Source organism: Lichenostomus cassidix, chromosome 1Ab (assembly GCF_008360975.1).
Source record: "Lichenostomus cassidix isolate B80296 chromosome 1Ab, HeHo_3.0, whole genome shotgun sequence".
Classification (NCBI taxonomy): domain Eukaryota; kingdom Metazoa; phylum Chordata; class Aves; order Passeriformes; family Meliphagidae; genus Lichenostomus; species Lichenostomus cassidix.
The window spans coordinates 495776-516249 of NC_139481.1; the positions used below are offsets into that span (position 1 = coordinate 495776).

General features: G+C 43.1%; 1 protein-coding gene across 5 annotated transcripts; it reads right to left on the bottom strand.

Annotated features, from left to right (window-relative positions):
- Positions 1-9546: 9546 nt before the first annotated feature.
- Positions 9547-15164, bottom strand: MGST1 (microsomal glutathione S-transferase 1). Of its 5 annotated transcripts, none has more exons than XM_085049241.1 (4): positions 15043-15164; positions 12387-12534; positions 11859-11953; positions 9547-10712 (listed from the first exon to the last, which is right to left on the bottom strand). In XM_085049241.1, the coding sequence occupies exons 2-4, from the start codon at positions 12510-12512 to the stop codon at positions 10466-10468; spliced, it is 468 nt and encodes a 155-aa protein (XP_084905367.1). In that variant the 5' UTR covers positions 12513-12534; positions 15043-15164; the 3' UTR covers positions 9547-10465. The 5 variants fall into 5 exon arrangements, with proteins under 5 accessions (XP_084905367.1, XP_084905368.1, XP_084905369.1 ...); XM_085049242.1 differs by having other exon boundaries at positions 15026-15153; XM_085049243.1 differs by having other exon boundaries at positions 14999-15131.
- Positions 15165-20474: the final 5310 nt, after the last annotated feature.

The window sequence follows — 20474 nt, forward strand, 5'->3', positions numbered from 1 at the left end:
AGAAGTTTAAATTAAATAAATGAAAATTACTTTAGAATATAATAGAAGGTAATAAGGCACCAAAACTGCCAGTAGTTTAGTAGCTAATCCTGTGCTCTAAAATTGATCCTAATGTAAAAGCATTGTGCAATTTAAAAGTAATGAACATAATAATCCCTGCCATTTTACATAATAAATAAATCTTAACTATGTTTCCCGTTTGTATAAAGCCTCATGAAACGATGGGTTTGGATGTTAGAAAAATCCAAATGTTTGTTTCACAAGGATATTATAGTGATGCAGTGGAATATACTTTGATGGAGAAGGTTAAAATATATTTTACAGGCAGTACTGAGTAAACACAACTATATCTGAAAAATCACGCCTGCCACAAAAAGACAGCCCTCTCTGATTTTACTATAAACACTTTACACTGTGGAATACCTTCTCTGTAACATTTTGTCTACTCTGAAATGCACAATCACATACTGCAAGATGCTTTCTGTTACTATTCTCATGAATGTTATGGCAGCATGCAGGGGAATGACTGTGTAATTAGGAATATTATCTCTCCCAAAGACTGGGATCCAGGTAAGCCAAACAGGGCAAGGTTTCCCATCAGTGCTGTACTGAACAACGAGCAGCAGAGGAGGATAAAGGCTTTGCTCCCACTGAGCAGTGAATCTCCAGGAACTGAGAGCCCAAAGTGCTGCTCTGGGGAACAGCAGGCTGTGGGACCTAAACTGCCTCCTCATCCTCCTGCCTGGCTTTGCACAAACTCCTCACAGCTCTGCTCCTTTGGATATTCTCTCCAGGCCTTCCCTGCAGGAGCTCCTCAGTGCTGGAATGCTGCAATGAATGCAGCTCTCCATCTCACACAGGACACCTCAAGCACACAAGACACCTCAAAAAATTCACTGTTTTCCCCTCCCACCTTCTGCCCACTCCTTTGTACACACAGTGGTGCCTCTGTATTTTGTCACCTCCACTGCAAGTGTTGGGACAAGATAATGCTATTTTTGAAAAGCTTTGGTAACTAACTTTTGATAACAAGACGTCAGCAATGAATACTCCTGGTTGGCAATGGCAGTGTGAAGATTCCACCCCTGGAGATGTTCAGGTCATGGCTGGATGAGGCTCTGAGCTGCTGACACAATTCATCCTCTGCTCCCTTGCAGCCCAGAGCGTTCAGGATGGCAGAACTCCAAACTCTGGGGCTGCAGGACAAGGCAGGAGAGCCATGCTGACCTCAAGAGCCTAAAGAATCACCTTTATTGTACAGTAATGTTCCCTGAGAATGTGTTATTACAGATGCTGCTATAGAGGATCAGTCAGCATTATCCTGCCAGAATAGCAGCCTTGAGAAAATCCAGCTGCCTTGAATACTGATTTGTGGTGCTGCATTCCCAAATTTAGTAACCAAGGAAAAGCTGGAGAGCTTGATACTGACATTCACACTTGTGGCCAAAGGAACATGTATGGAAAGGATAACTGCAAGTGGGAGAGCTACAGAACTCTCTCAGAAGGGATTTTTGCACAAGTCTTATTATATTTCAGTTCCTCCTTGGTCTCTCCAACCACTACATAGACTTTAAAACAGCAATATTATAAAATGAAAGAAAACCAAGTAGTGCTTCTCTGGAAGTAAAACAGCATAGTCTAGAAAAGCTAAGTGAGAGGTGAACAAAATCAAGGTGAGGCTGGAAAAATTGCAGAAAAGTATTTTGAAAAGCATCTTCCAACTTTCATGTCTTACCTCAAGTTTTCCTGGTCATCTGGGGCAACCTTTTTGACAAGTTGTCAGGTTTTGTCACAGGCAGTCATCAGCTGAGGAGAGGAGCAGGGAGTGAACCTTGGCTCTGTAAGGTGTGGTGGAAGAGATCTGAAAACAGTGAGTGTCCTACAGACTGCACTGCTCAGGTCAAAACCACCACATGGATCTCACTCTGTCCTCTTCAGCTTGAAAATCAACTCAGCTGGAACTTAGTATGAATCATCAGCATTTGCTACCATTCACTTTATTGCTTGTTCTCACCTTTTTATTATTTCCTCCTCTTTTTTAATATCATGCATTATTCTTTTATATGATGTATGATTCTTTTCTATTATGTATTAACATTACAGTACCACCTATAGCAACAAATTAAAATTGCAGCTTCCACCAGAAACACGATCCTGTCACAGAAGGTTCTGTACAAATCTCACTGGTAATAAGATACAGTTGCTTGCTCAAAATGCCAAAAAGGAAGACGACAGAAACAAAATCAAAGCAAAAACAAGTGGCCCAGTTTGTGTCACATGTCAAAAGTAGAAAACATTTCCCAATTCTAAGTCCAAGGTATCACATTGCTTTACATTTCCTTTGGCACTTTGCCTTTCTGTCTCCTCTCATGTTGCAGCTGAACATTAATTCTTATATGTGAGTGTGAGTGTGCAATACACAACTCAGCCAACATGTAAACAGGCAATTTCAGTAGTCAGAATTTGTTTAAGCATTAATTATTTTATTGATAGTAGTTTGGAGGCTGGAAACAGAAGCACAGAGGTGTTACCTGACCTGGTCAAAAATAAAACTGGGATAGAATAGAGGCCTTTGGTGCTGTGGTTATAAACCGTTTAGGTTTCCTGGGCAGAAGTGAGCAACTGCTACTCCTGGTCAGAGCTGTCTGCAGCCTGATTCTCACAGCATCAAGGTCCTGTTAATTAAACATATCAGCCAGCGTTTGGTAAATCCCCAAAATGACTATATAAACAGCTCCAGAGGTGCAGAGCCTACCTGCCTGCAAGGAAACTGCAAACCCCTCTGGATAAAACTCCTTCATTCACTAAAGTCAGTTGTTGTCCTGCCAGAGAAAAAAAATCAAACAAGTTTCACTTTGTATGCATTCCTGGTCAGCACTAAACATCTTTCTAGGTAGCAAGCATAATATAGGAGATTTTAAATGCTTGCTTTGAAAGTAGAAAAATATATCTTTTAAGCAGTCAGGCGTTAACTGGGAGAATTAAAAATATCTGTTCCATATGTTCAAGTCCCAAGTAAAGTAATATTAAGTATGTAGAAGAAAGTTCAGGTAGGAAGAGCAAATGATTAAAATAAAAGTCCCTTGGGTCAAAACACGAATATAGTGGACATAGATGAAATACCAGGGAAGGGAGATGAAACACAAACAGGATGTGCTGTGGTGTCCAAATGAGACACCTTGCTAAACCAAGGATTGCATCATTCAGCACTCCATCAGTGCCTCTGCAGGGCTGCAGTGCACTCTGGATTGTCCTCACCTCAGAGAATTTGAGCATCTCAGATCACTCCCTGCTAGGTCTGCTAGCCTCACCTTAATGCTCTGAGTTTGAGCACAAATTTTCTCTGTTTTGAGGAGAAAGAGCAGTTAAATTAGCAGCTGCAGAACAATTCCAGCTGTGCTGGGGCTCAGTGTGTGCCAGAGCAGTTGGGATCTCCTGCACTGATATCCCTGCTCTCCAGGGGCTCTGATATGTGCTGTCCACAAGTTGTGCTGCTTCTGCCCTGGTGCTGGGCAAGTGCACAGAAAATCCATCATCTCCATTGTAAAAATGATAAAATGGAATGTTTTCCAGAAGAAAATATTTTGATTTCTCCAATCAGAGACTTTTTAATGACTTTTTAAAAAATTGGTTCGAAAACTTTGTTTAAAATGTTTATTTGGAGCTACCAAACTTTGCTCAGTTTCCAAAATTACTAGTTTTAGAGGTTGCCATAAAATCCATTCAGTTTGTCCATCCTACTGCTAAGCTCATTCCATGGAAATTTTCAGACAAAACTTCCAGTAACTGAAAGAGTTAAAAGGAAAAACACCTTTTATTCCCACTTTCTGAAATACACAAAGCGAATGTGGATTATTTACTTGGTGTGCTTTGGGTTTGGTCACATCCACTCCTTCCTTTCCATGTCAGTGAAGCAGTTTGCTTTCACACACACATGGAAAAAAAGCATGAGGAAAACCAGAATGAGGAAAACATGATCCTCCTGACTGCAATCCCCCAGAAACTGGCAAAAGGACAAGGGGACATATCCCATGAGGCTGTTGGTTTTTAATTGAGCAGGTTTGGAGGTGACAGTGGCCCTTTGAGCAGCACACAGAACAGAACAGAACAGCCCCACATGGCCAGCAGGGTCCATCTGACAGCAATGCTCTCTCTGTCCCCTGCTGCTCCCTGCACCATGTGAGCCATCAGTAACGCCAAGGCAAAGGCCAAGCATCAATAAAGCTCTCGCTGTGATCAAGAATATGCAAACAATGGAGCAGCGACTTCTAGCAGTGCTTGCAGCAGAGGTAAAGCTGAAGTGAGGTGGCTTCTAGCTGACAGGTGTTTTTCTCTGAAATTTTACAAAGTACAGTACTTTATCTGGACGCTGTTGCTGGCAGTAAATATTTTAGAGCAGGCTGTATTCTGCACATAATCAGTTAAATGAATGGAATATGATAGAGACTATTTGTCTATTTGTTCTATTAGTACAAAGCCTGTGAAAAGTCAGGGGGAGCAGTTCTGTTCAATTCACTAATTGCTGAATTAGGTCTGTAGTCAATACATTGTAACCCAAATATCAGCAATGAGAACTGAGTCATTAACATACAGATGTGTCCTCTGTCCTTGTAAAAACACACTTTTATTTAGTGCAGCTGGACACATCAGGACTAAGCAGCTCTTCATTGGTGCCCATGTTCCTGGAGTTAAACATTCCTACAATGGAAATTCACTGAGAACAGGGAATTATTTCAGAAGGAAAAGATGTATAGAATTTCATAGGGATTGATGCTTTACTTCAGCCTTCTTGCATTCCTGCTATAGGATGGATTAAGGTTTTTGGGAAGGATTTATTTATGTATATCCTGGGGTAGTTTCCCTAAATCCTGCTAGCTCCTTTTGGGAGGTGAGTTCCTCCATAATTCATGCACCTACAAGATTTGATTGGGCAAATTAAAGAAATAATATAAACCCCCTTGCAAGGACATTGCTTCTCTGCCCTTAACCAACTCTTTGTTGCCATCTGTCCCTGTCCATGACCTTCCCACTCTGCCACATTACCATTGACAAGGACACATGAAGCCACAAAAGCAGTTGATGGACATTCACTGCAGAGCATTAGCTACCTTGCTCCTGAGATCTGACTGTGCCTTTTGACAGCTTTCCAAGCACATTTCCCCATTTCTAGAATGAAACGGAACCTTTGCACTTTATTATTATTATTATTATTATTATTATTATTGTTCTCTTTCAGCAAAAAGGTAATTGGGCATGAAAAGTTCAAATCCATTAAATAAAAACTCAATTTAAAATATTTTCCATCCACCAAGCAAGCTCCTATTCATTATGCTGACACTGTACTCCACCCCTGTGCCAAGTGGATCACTCAGAGATGCCCCCCACCACTTCCCTGGCATTTTGTGTGACAAGTAAATCTGCTGTGCACACATTGCTTTTTAGGGCATCCCAGTCATGCTCAAATACAAGCAACATTTTTTACAGCACCTTTAAATTCCCGAGTGGAATTTTGTAACTATCAGGATAATTTCAAGTAAAGTGTTTGTGCTGAGTCTCTCTGGATATTGTGGCAGACAGACACAGTTCTGAGCTTTATTTCTGCTTCTTTACTCACTTCAACTTTTTGAACAGCCTCAGTCCCATTCAGTTTACTCTACTGCTAAATACAAATCCTAAAATGTGTTCACCTATCAAAAACAATAGCAGGCAATTAAAATATAAATGACATCATTCTCTAGGAACCTCGGTAGAAGAATTCAGATGCAGTTACCTGGTGCCTTGTTAATTTAGAAAAGCAAAACAATACAAAACATTCTAATGTTTCAGCCACAGGTTACATATTCTGTTTTCACAAAGGTCACTTTTTCCATAAAGTTCTTTTAGTACAAGTTTACTGTACAGAGACACTCTTTTGCCTTAATATCTATTATAAATGTCTTCTTTAAATCTAGCAAAATATTTTCCCCTTACAACTTAATCTGCCAGAGATGCAGAGCACAGCTACTTTAGCCTTCGCAGGTCCAGTCCTGAAATCTAATAAAACAAGCCGAAGAGGGACATCTAGTGGTACCACGCACAGAATTAAGAACGAGTAGAGGGAGGAAAAACCTAGTGCCATGCCCATGGACCTCAGATAACTGCTGGTTTCTCATCAGGAACGAGACCAAAATAGCAGAAAGGAAAAATCTGGCTATTTTATTCTTTTCTGCCACATTGCCACTTTGTAGGAGGAAAGTGCCTGATTGAAATATTTCATATTCCGCCTTGCACTGCAATAATTTAATAAGAACTGCCTCAATTAAAAAAAAACCCAAACCACCAAACAACACACAAAGCCAAAAAAAAACCCAACTGGTGTTTTTAAAGCCTAAGTTTAGTGCACATATTCACCAGAGAGAACCAACGCCACAGAAAAGAGGGAATCAGTGCCTGTTTTCCAGAGGATCTGAGTGAGAATCTCACAGCTGTCTGGAAGTCAAGCTGTGGCTGAAGGAACCTCAGCAGGAGGACAGCAATTCCATGGCATCTTTTCCACTAGAGGTCAGGCTGAAGGAGCTAATGATCTATTTTAGCCTTCAGGATCTCTCAGTGGGAGTTACTAACCAAGATTTGGAAGTCTGAATATCACTGCAAGTGAATCACGAAGAGGTATTAGATTTCTGAGTGTCCAACAGCCAGAGATATTTAATCACAAGAGCATTTTAACACATGTCAATACAACCTTTCCGAGAGCACTTGATGCCTTCTCAGTTGGCAGGACAGCATTTGGAAAAGAGGAAAGCTCTTCTTAAACTTCAACCTTGAAATGGAAACTCCATTAGCTTGAACAAGAACAGACAACATTCTACTCACTTTAGAAAGGGCATTCTATAAGTCTTGCTTTTTATTTTTTGCTTTTAGAAAAGACATACATTACAAGCATTTTCCATGAAAAGTCTAGAATGAATTTGTTTCTGTAAATAGCTAAGCATGTAGTATATGACCATAATGGGCTTCAGGAAAACAGAATTTTTCCAAATCCCAAAGTGATTTGAATTAAGAACACAGGCATTTCTTTTTCTGTATTTCGGTGACATTCAATTCCATCACTTTCAGAAACATTGACCCAGCTTCTTGAAATAAATACCTCGAAGGCAGTGAAGCTCAGATATACACTTGTTTCTTAGAATTGAAGGAAATGTTTAAAGTATCATCTATAGTTTTAAACACTTTCTTCATTGTGACAGGACAAAAAGTCATGATCAAACAGCAAATCCTAGCTCAGAGCTCCTCAGCAGTCACCATGTCTCCCAACAATTCACTGCCTTCAGTGTCATGTCTGCAGCTGTGAAAACCAGCACAACGTAACTCTGGCCAAAGACATGTCAGCATTCACCCATACAAAAGACAAAACCAAACTGAGGAATTGTTTGCATTTACACTCCTGAAAACAAAGCAGTCCATGAAATTCCCTCAGAGATGAAGTCAGCTAACCAGGTTATGTCAGCTGGCATTCTGAAGTGCTTCATGATCAACTGTTAGAGCCACTCCAAAAATACACAAAGTGCTTGGGAGAGAACACAAAATGCCAGCAATAATGAGCAGAGAGAAGAAGCCCTGTAGTTTCTGCAGCCACCTGAGTGGTGGGAATAAGGGGCATAATGAACAAAAATGAAGCATAGACAATGATGGTTTGAGCTCTTTTCCCATGCCATGGACCACCCTTCCTGTACTTTCAGCAGGGCAAAGGCAGCACACATGCTGATAAGAGCCACTTGTTTCATCAGTTACAGGTTACTTCATTCCATGATTTCGCAACAGAACCTAACAGCAGCCTGAAATCACCATGTGCATGTTTGAAAAGGTGAAAATTCGGTTTATCAGATTCAACTAACACACACTTTTTCCTTTGCTAAGTCTCCTGAAATATGCTAACCTTTCAAAATGCCCAGCTGTACAACAGGTACGGTGCACCTCCACAGGGCAGGGACCAGAGAAATACAAGAGCTGTGTGACAAGGACTACTTCAAACACTTTATGCAGAGCTGGCAGTCTGCGTTTGACGGAATCTGGTAAGGCACATTTCCCAGATTGAGCATGTACCCCGCCCAGAGGCACAGATGGTATTTGTGGGAGCAAAGGAAAATAAAATATAGGTTTAAAATAAATGCAAGAGAAACACAGAATAATATTGAATCACTCTAGGTATTTCTAAGGGTTTCCATTTATCTTTTCTACTTCTCAGCACATAGTGAGTGTATGTTCTGGGCTTTGAAACCACTGAGCAAATGGAAGGGATTTAAAACTAGTTTTGTTTCAAGTGTAGGAACACAGAACTAAAGACAGGCTCCAGGAATGAGATTTCTCTACAGAAGCTTGGTGCAAACGGAATTAAAAGTGCTGTTCCTGCATATGTCTGGCATTGACTGCTGGGCTTGTCAGAAGAGCCTTTTCCATGCTGAAGGAGAGGACTTGCTCTGCTGCTGAATTTCAGGTGGGGTCTCTGCATGGTGGTCACTTTCCCTTTGTTCTAAAGGGATGGAAAGACACTGCTGGGAACAAGAGCCAAGCTCTAAAGCAGTGAGGAAAATGGAGCTCTAGATGCTGTTCTCAGATAAAAGGAAGCCAGAAAACCCCAGAGTGATGAGAGCTGCCAGGCTCACTGCGACAGCGACTGCTTTGGGACACAGCTCAGGGCTGAGCCCCACTGCACCCTCCAGCCCTGCTCCTCCTCACACCAGGAGAACCAGTGGCCTTTGGCACAATGATCCATCTGAGGCAGCTGCTCTCGAGAGCCCATAAAGAACCAGCAGAGGAAGAGGAGGAGGAAAACAGCACAGGTTGGAAGTGGTGGAGCAAGGCGTGAGAAGAAACACAAAAGGCCATGTTTCCTGTTGGAGTCCCTGCTAACCCAGAGGTGCTGATGAGTGCTTACTCTGCCAGCTCAGCAGTTGAAGCTCCACAGCATTCAACCTTTAACCCTGATCACCTCTCATTCTCCTTCTAGAGCATCCAGCTCTTTGTTATTTTACTCATTAGCTAGATTTAACTTTTGGTAAATCAACTTAAACTTCTTGATTTCAAGTTCCACCCTCTCTTCTTCAGTAGACATGACTTAAACACTACACTTGAATTGCAATAAAAACCCTTTCTTTGGATTAAACCACTCTCTGGACTCTTCCCAATTCCTCCTGCCACCCTTCTGAGCTGCAGCCTAACTTAACACTGCCTCAAACTCCACCTCACAACTGTGGGTAGATAGGAAAGCCCTCCAGTGTTATTCCTTGCAGTACAACTTCTGCTCCCATGCAAAAAGCAAAACAAAATCTTTGACATATGCAGCCAGCAGAGAGAACTCTCCAGATCTTCTCTGGGCCATGCCTTGGTGGCACAGCTTCTGGGGTAGGCAAGGAAACCAAATGTGTTGTGCTCTGACTTGTGCCATTTAACACTTCCCAATGACCAGCACACTGGATATAAAGACTTTTCTGGGTCACTTGAAATCCTGTGCTATTATCTAGGCTAGAGCTACTAAAGAACCCCCCAAAAAAACAACCAAACCAAAAGAAACTCAGGAAAAGTCTTTAAAAAAATATTTCAAACTAACACATCATAGAAAGATGTAAGCAAAGAGCAAAATTTCCTATCAGAAACATATTTATGACAGCATGACACACAAACTAATTACATATGCACATCTGAATTACTTGATATCTACATTTGCAAGTGTCACTCATTTTATGCTGAATTTATTCTAAAATGAAAAAAGAAATCCTCTACAAAGGGTCTACACTTTATCCAGTCACAAAACCTATGTTTGCAGGAACTCCAACAAAAATAACTTCAAATTTTCACCAAAGTCTCCAAACAGAATTTAGCACAAATTCTTTCCTTTTAATCTATTCAACTGAAAGAAATGGAGCTGCAACGCTTTAGGTTTTTTAATCCCAAAGTGGATTATACAAACATTTTTTACAAGACCAGCATTACTGGTTATGTCTTATTATTAAGGTAAGCTTTCTTCAAAGAACTGAATGACTGGAATCTCTTCCTGATACACAGTGACATGCAATATTCTGGCTGCAGGGAGAAGAGTCGAAGTGAAAACAAAAATACAAACAGGCTCTTTTTTAAAATCTTGTCTTTATTGATTTAGACTTCAGAGCTACAGCCAAAAATAGTGCATCTGTAGAAAATTATCAAACATGCTATCAATACAGCATCATTGCATGTTTAGAATTGTAAGCACTTGACAAATCGCAAAGGGAACATCCAATCTAGTATTTGGCAGTGCAACCCATGAACAGGGAATACAGAGAGAAGGATTCTTTTTCCTCCAAAAAGAAACACTTCTGGACAGGAATGAAAAGCTTCTGTTAAAAAAGAATTCCAGTTACCACGGAAGACTCATTGGCTCACTCGAGACATCCCCGTACAGCGCTGGGAAGTGTGGAATGTGGAATGGAACAAGGAAACCACAGCTCTGCTACAGGAGCCACACTGTCTTCAGCACTCTGTATGCCATGGAGAAAGTCACCGAGTAGCCAACTGCCCAAGACAAACCCCTGCCAGGCTGGGGAAGAGGGATCAGGTATGCAAAGGTGTGAAGGATCCTGGCCCCAGTGAAGATCCTGAAGTGCAGCAGGGCTGTGGACAGCTCAGGGCCACTCAGAGCGTACAGCAGTCCAATGCCAACAAAGGGGACAATGTTTTCGAGGTCATTCAGGTGGCCTCTGGAGAAAGAAGCAAAGGGTTACACTTTGTTGAATAAACCACTCATTACTTTTCACCACTGCCATAGCATGCTACTATTGAGGCCCTAAAACAACTCTGGGCTTGCTCTGCAGAGGGGATTGATTCAGCTACTGAAACCACTTTGGCAGGTTCCCCTGGCACAACTCTGCTCTCTCCTGCTGCACCTCACAGTTTTAAGCTTCTGATCTTCTGTAAGGAAGGTCTGGGTTTTTCCCCAGGATCTTGGTAATATTGGGGATTAACATGAGGTTTCTGAGTACACCTGGGTGTGCAAGAATGCAAAGTCAGGGAAGAAGAGAGTGAGCTGTCATTTCCTTGTAGCCTCTCTCAATTAACTGAAGGACTGTGAATGAAACTATTCGAGTTCATGGCCCAGATGGTCTATTCTAATCCCATAAAATCAGCCTATGGTGTCCATAAAAAAAAAGAAATATCCTACATAGGAACCATTCAATCAAATGTTCATGAAGTTCCATCATCTTGAAGGTTATTTTTGAACATCTAACAGGTGTGACAGTTACGCTTTTTGTTAATTTTCTTCACTCTGGGTACTAAAATAGCTGGAAAATGCTGGAATTTTGAAACCATAATATAATTTACTAAGAATGTGTTGAGACTGAACTCCATATCTTGAAGTGTTCTTTCACACCCCTTCTTAAACCTTTCCAGCTCCCTTCACCTCTTTAGATAAATTATACTCCCAGCCAAATTTACTGATTGAAACAATCTCTAAGCCTTACTAATAATGTCAAATTTCAGAGCCAGCTGGAATCAGGTCATGGCACTGTCTTGCAGCTGCTTTTTGTATTTATCATTACAAGGAAACATTTCCCTCCAGGTTTTTTATTCTAACTCCCCCAAAAACACTCTGAAGAAAGTAATCTCTTTTCTAGGAAAAAAAAAAATCTCTTTTCTCATAAACTGAACACATTCCAGTCACTTATACAGAAGAGAAGCCATGCTAAATCTGTGTGGCATTATCTGTTGCCATGAACTTGCAGGAGAAAATACAGAAAACTTCCACTAAGAAAGACAGTTGGGAGGAAACTCTGGATGCTGCAACACCAGTGGAGTAAGCAGAACCACTGTGATTACTAGGTGTGGGATAACTTTCAGAGCATTACCTGCGCACACGTTCAACATCTGGATCAGTCCTCAGGTATTTCTTTGCACTCTCCCCTTTTCCAAACGATGCTGTGTCTTCTGGGTTTGCAAATGCCTGTTTCAAACATAAGAGACATTAGAAGCCAAAATGTTTCATCCAGTCAAGGCAGCTTGCTCTAAAGGTCACTCTCTTTCCCAATGCCTCAATAACCTCACTTACCTTCCTGAAGTTAAAAGCAAAGGGAATAATACAATGTTCACTGATTACTGCTTTCTTGAGCCCAGCCTGTACACAGCTTGTGTGCTGACAAATTAATATCATGTAATTTATGCATTTAGATGAAGCCTTCTTGTGAGATGGACAAGTCTGCAGCAAAGCCAAAGGGCTGACAGAACATAAGGACCCACAAGGCTGAAGGTCTGCACTGCCCAAGTTTCTTTACTGAACAGCAGCAGTAGTGGAAAGTTGAAAAGAAATACCTGTGATATCTCTGTATTTCAACACAAATTTCAATCCATTCTCCCAGACAGTACTTCCAAATGGTTACCTTTCTTGTGATCCTGAAGTATGCTGTTATCAGACTCATTAGCATCATTTTCAGGAGAACAATGCCTGTGTAAGTAGCATAAGCCCGGAAGACTTCATTGTCAATTAACTGGGTCGATTTAGCCATTTTTCCCCTTTTTACTGACGACCTTTAAAAAACATTAAAGTTAGTTAAAGCTAACATCATTGTAATCCAAAGTTCTGACAACAACATTGTCTTAATAGCCTTGTTTTTAGCATCACTGCAATGACAGCACAATTTTGCCACTGTGAAAAGTTTCTTTTCAAACAATTTTCCCATTTTTTTTTCACAATAGCATAATACCTTAAGATGATAAATTATAACATTTTGCTTCCATTATAACTGCTTATTAAACTGTCAAAGTACAAACTACCAAAATATTTAATGTAATTGCAGAAACAACATTTAGTCACAGAAATTAGTACTCTTTTGAAATAACACAAGGAGTTAGACCAATTTTAGACCAATTCATTTGAAATAGCAAATTTCCCTAAGCAGCTACCATGATAGAAAGAGTGTGTGACAATACTATGAACATTACAGTATGTAAAAAGGAAAATTAGTATTGCCTACCCTTTTTTGTGTGTAAAATGACACAATTATAATTGCACTTCAGCTTTCAAACTAACCAGTATCTTCCTACCCAGCAGTAACTTGTGATCAAACCAAGCTGAACACGTATTTTTCCCCTTTGAGACCTTGTTCTTAAAAATTGCTTTTTGCATGACTCACGGGCAAAGATTAAGTTGTAATGACAAAAAGGAGAGGACTATTTCTGCTTTTATCATGGGAGGCTTAAACTAATGAAGTCTCTTTCCAGTGAGACTGTACCAAACCCACAGTCCTATGGTACCTTTTATCAACACCACGAAGTTAAGAGGTGCTGAGGACTGAATGCAAGTGAAAAGAAAAGCACATCCCCATGCACATTCAATTTCTGCCCTGCACAGAACCAGGCTTTTGCCTCACTAAGTGCTTCAACCATGCACTTAGTGATTAGGAATCCACAAAACTAGGATGTCTTAGCTTCACTAGAGACCAAAATAAATTAATTTGTTTCAGCTAACTTACTTCCTATGACATAATTTTAACAATAGTAATAAAAATGTTAATATTCACTGGATTAGAGTTTTAAGGATCTCTCGTCTTGCTATTGCAAAACAAGGGGAACTTGGTGAGCAAAGAGTACTAGAGAAGACTTGCCTGGAAGTGGGCAGGATGGAGGTAAGCAGCTGTTTGCTCAGTGAGAACAACTCTAGCCTTGCCTGCACATGTCTGCTGTGCTGATTTTGCTCCCTTTTATCCTTTTTTAACAGTGCTTGGGTCACCGGGCCTAGCACAGGCTCTGTGGACCACAGGGAATTAACTCAGTGTAAATCTCCCTCCTCTCCCAGGTCTCAAGATAAACAGCGACTTGGTGAGGACTTGTCTCAGAAATGGACAGTACCTGTTTCTGTTCATTTCAACAGTATTGTTAAAATATTTTAACTGTTCAGCTACTTTTAAATTTGTATCACAGCAAAAGGCACACAGTGTTTCACACAACAAAAAGAAAGTAAATCCACGGCGTCAGAGCATTTTTCCCGAAGCTGTGCTGAAAATACATCCAAGAGTGATGCAAAGGCACGGGAAGCTGTCCAGCAGCACCTCTGGCACTACATTTATCCATTTCCCTGGCTGCACTGTGGCCTCTCCGAGCTGCCACCATGGCCAGGAGTGCAGAATGGGAGTTACACCGAGCAGCTCGGGATTTCAGCACCAGCAGGAAGGCAAACACAAACCCCAGATCCTCCACAGCACGGGCCTTTAAGGGATACGCTCATTAAGGTTACAAACAGCCTGACCTACATGGAGATAATAGCAATAACAGTAACAACAGTGATGTCTCTCTGCACCTCCGTGCGGGCTCGGAGCAGCGGCCAGGAACAGCCGCTCCGGTGTGTCCATGGCACTGAGGGCACAGCATGGCAGCGTGAGGGCACAGCATGGCAGAGTGAGGGCAAAGCCGCTCCGGTGTGTCCATGGCAGGGTGAGGGCACAGCATGGCCGTGTGAGGGCACAGCCGTTCCGCTGTCTCCATGGCACTGTGAGGGCACAGCATGGCACTGAGGGCACAGCCGCTCCCCCAGTGTGACCATGGCAGTGAGGGCACAGCCGCTCCCGTGTGTCCATGGCACTATGAGAGCACAGTATGGCACTGTGAGGGCACAGCCGCTCCCACAGAGTGTCCATGGCACTATGAGGGCACAGTATGGCACTGTGAGGGCACAGCCGCTCCCACAGAGTGTCCGCTCCGCCATGGCAGCGCCCGCCGCTCGTCCGTGCGTGTTTCCCACGCTCCTCCTCCGGCCGCGCTCCCGCCGCAGGCTCCGCTCCAGCCCCGCCGCTTCCCGTCCCCAGCCCCTGGAGATGCCCCCGTCGCTTCCCCGGCCCACGGGAGATGTCCCCGCCGCCAGCCCGGCTCTCCCCGCACCTCCCTTCCCAGCAGCGCTCCCTGACACAGCCCCGCTCCGCGCCCTTCCGCACCCGGGCCGTGCGGAGCCGCCGGCACCGCGGAGCACCCACGCACCTCGGCTGTGCCCGCACCGCACCTCGGCCCGCACCGCACCGCACCGCACCTCGGCCCGCACCGCACCTCGGCCGTGCCCACAGTCCGGCCGGCACCGCTCCGCGCCCCGCCGCTCCCGGGGGACACTGCGCCTCGGCCCGCCCGGCCCCGCCTGCCCGCCGGCCGCGGAGGCGGATCCTGCCCGGGCCGGGGCGGCCGGGGAGCGGCAGGGCAGGGCAGGGCACGGCAGGGCACGGCAGGGCAGGGCACGGCAGGGCAGGACCGGCAAAGCCAGGATAGAGGAGCAGACGTGTGAAAACGAGCGGGGAAAAGCCTCCTGTCTGAACACCTTTGGACAGGGGAAGGAAAGGCTGCGGCCCAGGCAGGCGGTAAAGCAGCAGTGAACTTGGCTCAAGGTCTATTTTCTTCTCCAAGTTCAGTGGCAGCATAAAGTGCCTGTAGAACATTTGGGAAGTGCTGTGATCTCGGTGAGGTTGGGTACATAACTGCGCTGCTAGTTGCTCCTGAGGGGCTCATTGGCACAGTCCTCACTCATGTCGATTGCCCCTTGGATGCTAATAGCATTGCTCTTGTAAATCAGCGATGCCAAATCAGCCCAGAGCCCAGGGTTATACTGATCATGAAGGGCTTGATCTTGCAAACCTCATTCACGGGAGCAACCCTTTCTCATGACAATTTTCCCATCAACTTGAAGAACTGTCCATATAGCCAGAGACAGCAGAATCAGGACGCAAGTTTAGGGTCAGCATAAAAGTAGGAATAAAAGAGTTTCTCATTTAACCTCCAGCAAGGAATAGATACTCCCCAAGAAGGCCAGATAAATGCAGTCATTCTCTTTTAACAGGGAGGGCAAAAGAGAGGTGTGTATTGTTCTGTCCTGTCTCCTTCTCTGGCTCCGTTTATTCACCATAATTAGAGGAGTAAAGAGAGTACCAACAGTACGCTTTCACCACACCTCAAGCTTTAGTTCACCACCTACTTGATAATATAAGTTAGTTGTTTCGTCAAGTGAAATTGGCAAATTATGTCCCCTTCATTAAGTGAACCAGCATTTTACAGAGTAAAACAAATCATGAACACTAAGTTTCAGTCCATATTTTAGCTTAAAATCTGAAATGCTGTTTCAATACCACAAGAAAAGTGTTACAAAAATGTTTGGTATGATGGACCAGAGTCGATTAAAACCTGCACCTTCTGGTTAGAAAGCACTTTCACTGTATCAAATGTTGACACCTATGTAATTTCACTGTGATTCACACACTTCTTCATAAGATCTCAAGCCTCTGTCTGGTTTCTCCAGGGAACTGCTTCAAAAACAGCAGAAAGGATTATTGTTCCTTTGGGGATTCTTCCTGCTGGGTATAGCTCAGTGAAGGTTTCTCTCGCAGAAGTTGCCTTTTGGTTGAGCTTCTAACACCAAAAGAGCAGTGTCCATCCATCTGTCTCTTTTACCCATGCCCCTGTTTAGAGGACAACAGTTCTCAGTACTGGAATTCACCATTTTTTTCAGAATTCCACATACTCACCTGTGAGACAGAAACAATAGTAAATGGTTGAAGTGACCAGTCACAGTGGGTGGTGACCCAAAAGCAGTGAGAGAAAAGGATACAAACCCCACAAAGCACAGGAGTGGTCATATCTGCTGATTATATGGCCAGTTATACATCATTTATACATTGTGCAGAGACCCCACAAAGCTCATTTACTGGTCATTATCAAGGTATCCTCTAAAGCTGCTTCCAGTCTCAGTGTCGTGTTCTAAGTGTCCAACTCAGTTGAAAGGAGTTGTGTACTGAATGCAAAGTGAGAGTATTTGGCTAAGTTAGAAGTGCTTGTCTGGGAGTTCTGTTTGTGTGTGAGTTGTTCCTGTGCAAGGGTTAAGAGGCAGGCTGTTTAGTCAGTGTGAGGCAAACGCCATGGTTAAAAAAAATCAATTATCTGCAATTATAGGGCCTATCTACCAGTACCTGTGCAGTATGCAGAGCTTCCCCAGGTAGCACAGCTATTTTTATTAGTAATCTCCCCTCCTCCAGCTATACAGAGCCAAGTTTGGAGTCAGCAAAATTCCTCAGAACCAGCACGTTTTATCCCCAACAGGCCAACCAACCACAATTAAAGTGTATTACCATACATTAGGCTTTAAAGGGGCTCCTTTAGTGCACTATATAAAAGGCTGTAAGGAGAGACAGAGAGGCAAAGCAGAAGACAAACATTCCATGTGTAACAGGTTAAAGTCCTTCTCGATTTCTGTCCATTGACTTCACTTGGCCGGGGATGAATACAGACAATTCAATATTTAACAATCAGCAGCTTTGCTTAGTCGGCAAGAAAAGAAACAATTTAAGGTCCAGAGCCTTCCCCACGCTCTCTCTGCCTTCCTGAATCTCCACTCAGCTGCAGCAGCTCTCTGCTAACAGAAACGACACTCCGCAGGGTTGGCTGGTGGATATTTTCTGCTGTGGTGCAAGATTACTCCTCGTGGTTTTATGGGGCAGCAGTAGACTTTAATAGTCACCCGAGACAATTATTCAGATACTGTATTGTGCAGTAAGATTGCTTTTGAACAGCTGCAGAAATACTTAGCAGAAATACACTCCCTAAAGCCCCGGGATGGGAAATAAAAACAAACAAACCACAGGAGCAAGACAAGAGGCTGCATCTTGCTCCATCCTTTAGCTTGTAGAGAAAAGGAGTTGTGTAATTGATTTAAAAGTTAATTGGGACAGGGACCATTTTTCATTTAGTGGTCCATATAATGCCCAGTAATAATAGGCTACAAATACATATTCACACAAATGCTCCTTGGGCAGGGTTGACCCAGTGTAAGGTCCTTTGTCAGGCAATTCTCATTAAAAAGATAAAGAGGTGATAACAAAGGGATGCAATTATTCTCTCCAGTAGTGATGATCTTCTTTGGTGCAATCCTGTTTACAAAGAACATCACAAAATCATACATTCTTCTGGTAAATATGGGCAATTTTCTTTCTCAAATCTTCAGCCTTGCCATTCTGATGAATACTATGCCTTAACAAAAATACCATTTCTTGTTTTCCCCTCCAAGTCACAACAACCAGTGTTCCTCTGTTACACACTGCTGCAACTAATTGATTTCCTTGCCATTGCAATTCTAACTAGTCCTGGTGAAAATCTTTTGGCTGATATAACATATTGTGGCTTAAGGCTGATGTTCTCTGTTGTTTTAAGTCTCAAAATACAAAGGGATTTTCCGCTTCACTGTCAATTTTGTTTGAATAAAGATTCCTCATAAGCACATAAAATTTTATGGGATCTCATAATAGGTATCTGGTCATCAAATCCTGCCTGCAGCTCAGGACTCGGGAGGATCTGACAGGACAGCAGTACACTTGCTCAGTTTAGACTCTGAGTGGCTCTCTGTTTCTCTTTAATTCAGCTGGGCAGTCAGGGGCTCAACAGGCTCTGCTAACCCACTGCTCTGCTGTACCATAACTGCTCTTCTCTTAAGACACACTTTGAATATATCCATTTTGTCCCAGGATGGCCGTGCAGGCAAAGTCAAGCTGGGACAATGTTTTGTACAAAATACAGTGCATGATATGTTGAGAATTTAGTGGCTGAAAGACTGCTTGTTCACTTTTTACTCATGTGTGCTTCAGTGAAGTTGCTCTTGATTTATAGCTGGATCAGCAGAATCAGAATCAGACCCTTGCTGCTCATTTCTGTGGGAGCAGGACTGGGCCTCATGTGCTCTTGTGCTCATTATCTATCTCAGTACCAAGTCTCTCAGCTTTGATTCATAGAGTTCTCTTTAATTTGGAACATGCAGGCTTCCAGACTAGATCACATAGCGGCAGGATAACAATCCTCAGGAGAGCATTTCAGTTTGAGAAATTCATGAAGAGGGTGACTTTGCTGCTTACCTTCAATGACACTTGTGGAATAGGAAAGAGAAGAGTGAATGAAATGGAATTGCCAGCCTGTTTCGAAATGTGTGCTCTATTATACAGCAGATGACAAATTGCATCCTCAACAACATAATTCTGGGAGCTGCGCGAGTTTTTGTTGGGCTGTTGTTTTTTCTTTGCTATAATCTGTCTTTTCACATTTAGGCCAGGTTTTTCTTAGCTGTGTGCACTGCACACAGGAGCTCTGAAATACTCCCTTGTGCCCTTCTGCAGGGAAGGTATCCACAGGCCTTGCCTGGGGTGAAGGCAAGCAGGAAGAACAGAGCCTTTTTCTACCATGCAGCAGGGAAAGACCTTGAATTCACCCCTTTTCTGTTCCCACCTGCAGCACTCTGACGAGGAGTGTTGAATTCAGAGTGGGACAGAGCTCACCACGATGTGAGATGTTACAGATCTGAGGCAGGTCACTCTCATGGAGCAGGACACGCTGCTTTTCTGAGCTGGGAAAGGTCAGTGTGTGTCTCCTTACATGGGAGGGATGGCAAAACAGTAACCTCGCCTTCTTCCAGCAGGAGTGAGCCACACTGCTATCAGAGAAGGCATCTTACTATATATTTGGGTGTACTGAAGCTGAGGGGAAAATGTGTCCTTGACAGTAGCTCTAGTGAATCATCAATGTATGCATATGTATAGAACGAGTGTAGGAGCTGTGCAGTAGGACAAAATGAGAAAGCTTCCTAAAAGAATAGTAATCATCTTCCCACTCCAAGAACAGCAGGATTTTGCCCCTTTCTGTGGAAGATTGGCTTCTCACCCTGGTAGCTACACCAAGACTATTTGGAATTGAGCTCTTGATGCTTCTCACCCTGTCCTGATCTCCTCACAGGTGTCTGTTTGCAGCAGGCAGTGTTGGGTGCCAATGGCCATTTAGTGTCTTTGTGCAGTGCTGTTAGCCTTGCACTGCCTGATGCACTCAGCCACTTCATTGCCCTCCCAGGCTGGAGCAGCCAAAGCAAAGAGCTGCTCAGCAGTGCCAGTGAACCCCTTCAGCTGCCCTGCACAGCCTGCCAAGCCAAGGGCAACTTCTAGCCCCATGTTCTTACATTTTATATATGTTCACCAATTCCCTTCATTCACATTTTCTTTAAATCTTCCATGAAATTACTTCAGTCATTTAATTCTGAAATTTCAGGTGCACCATCGAATTTTTAGCCTCTGAAAAGCCTCCCTGAAACTGTGCCCCCTCTACTTTGGAAAACAGTTCAGGGACTCTTCTCACTCCTTCTTGCCACTCAGTATTCCCTCTACTCTTCCCTTGACAAGGCAGATAAAGTTATATTAATGCTACATAAGGGAGGTCAAGGGCACATTAAAGTGGCCTGATTTGCCTGAATGCAGAGTTTCTGCTCCTGGCCTTCCACAGGAGGTGCTGTTAAACTCTGTGGACATTCCATTAATTCCATGAGGAGCAGTGTGAGTTTCCTTCCTTTATTAAATTTTACTGAATAAACAAGCCACCTAGAAAGTGTCATGACCTTATACAAAACGTTCAGAAACGCCTAAAATACAGCTACTGCTTAATGATCTATACTGCCTTGAATTCAAGTTTTTTAC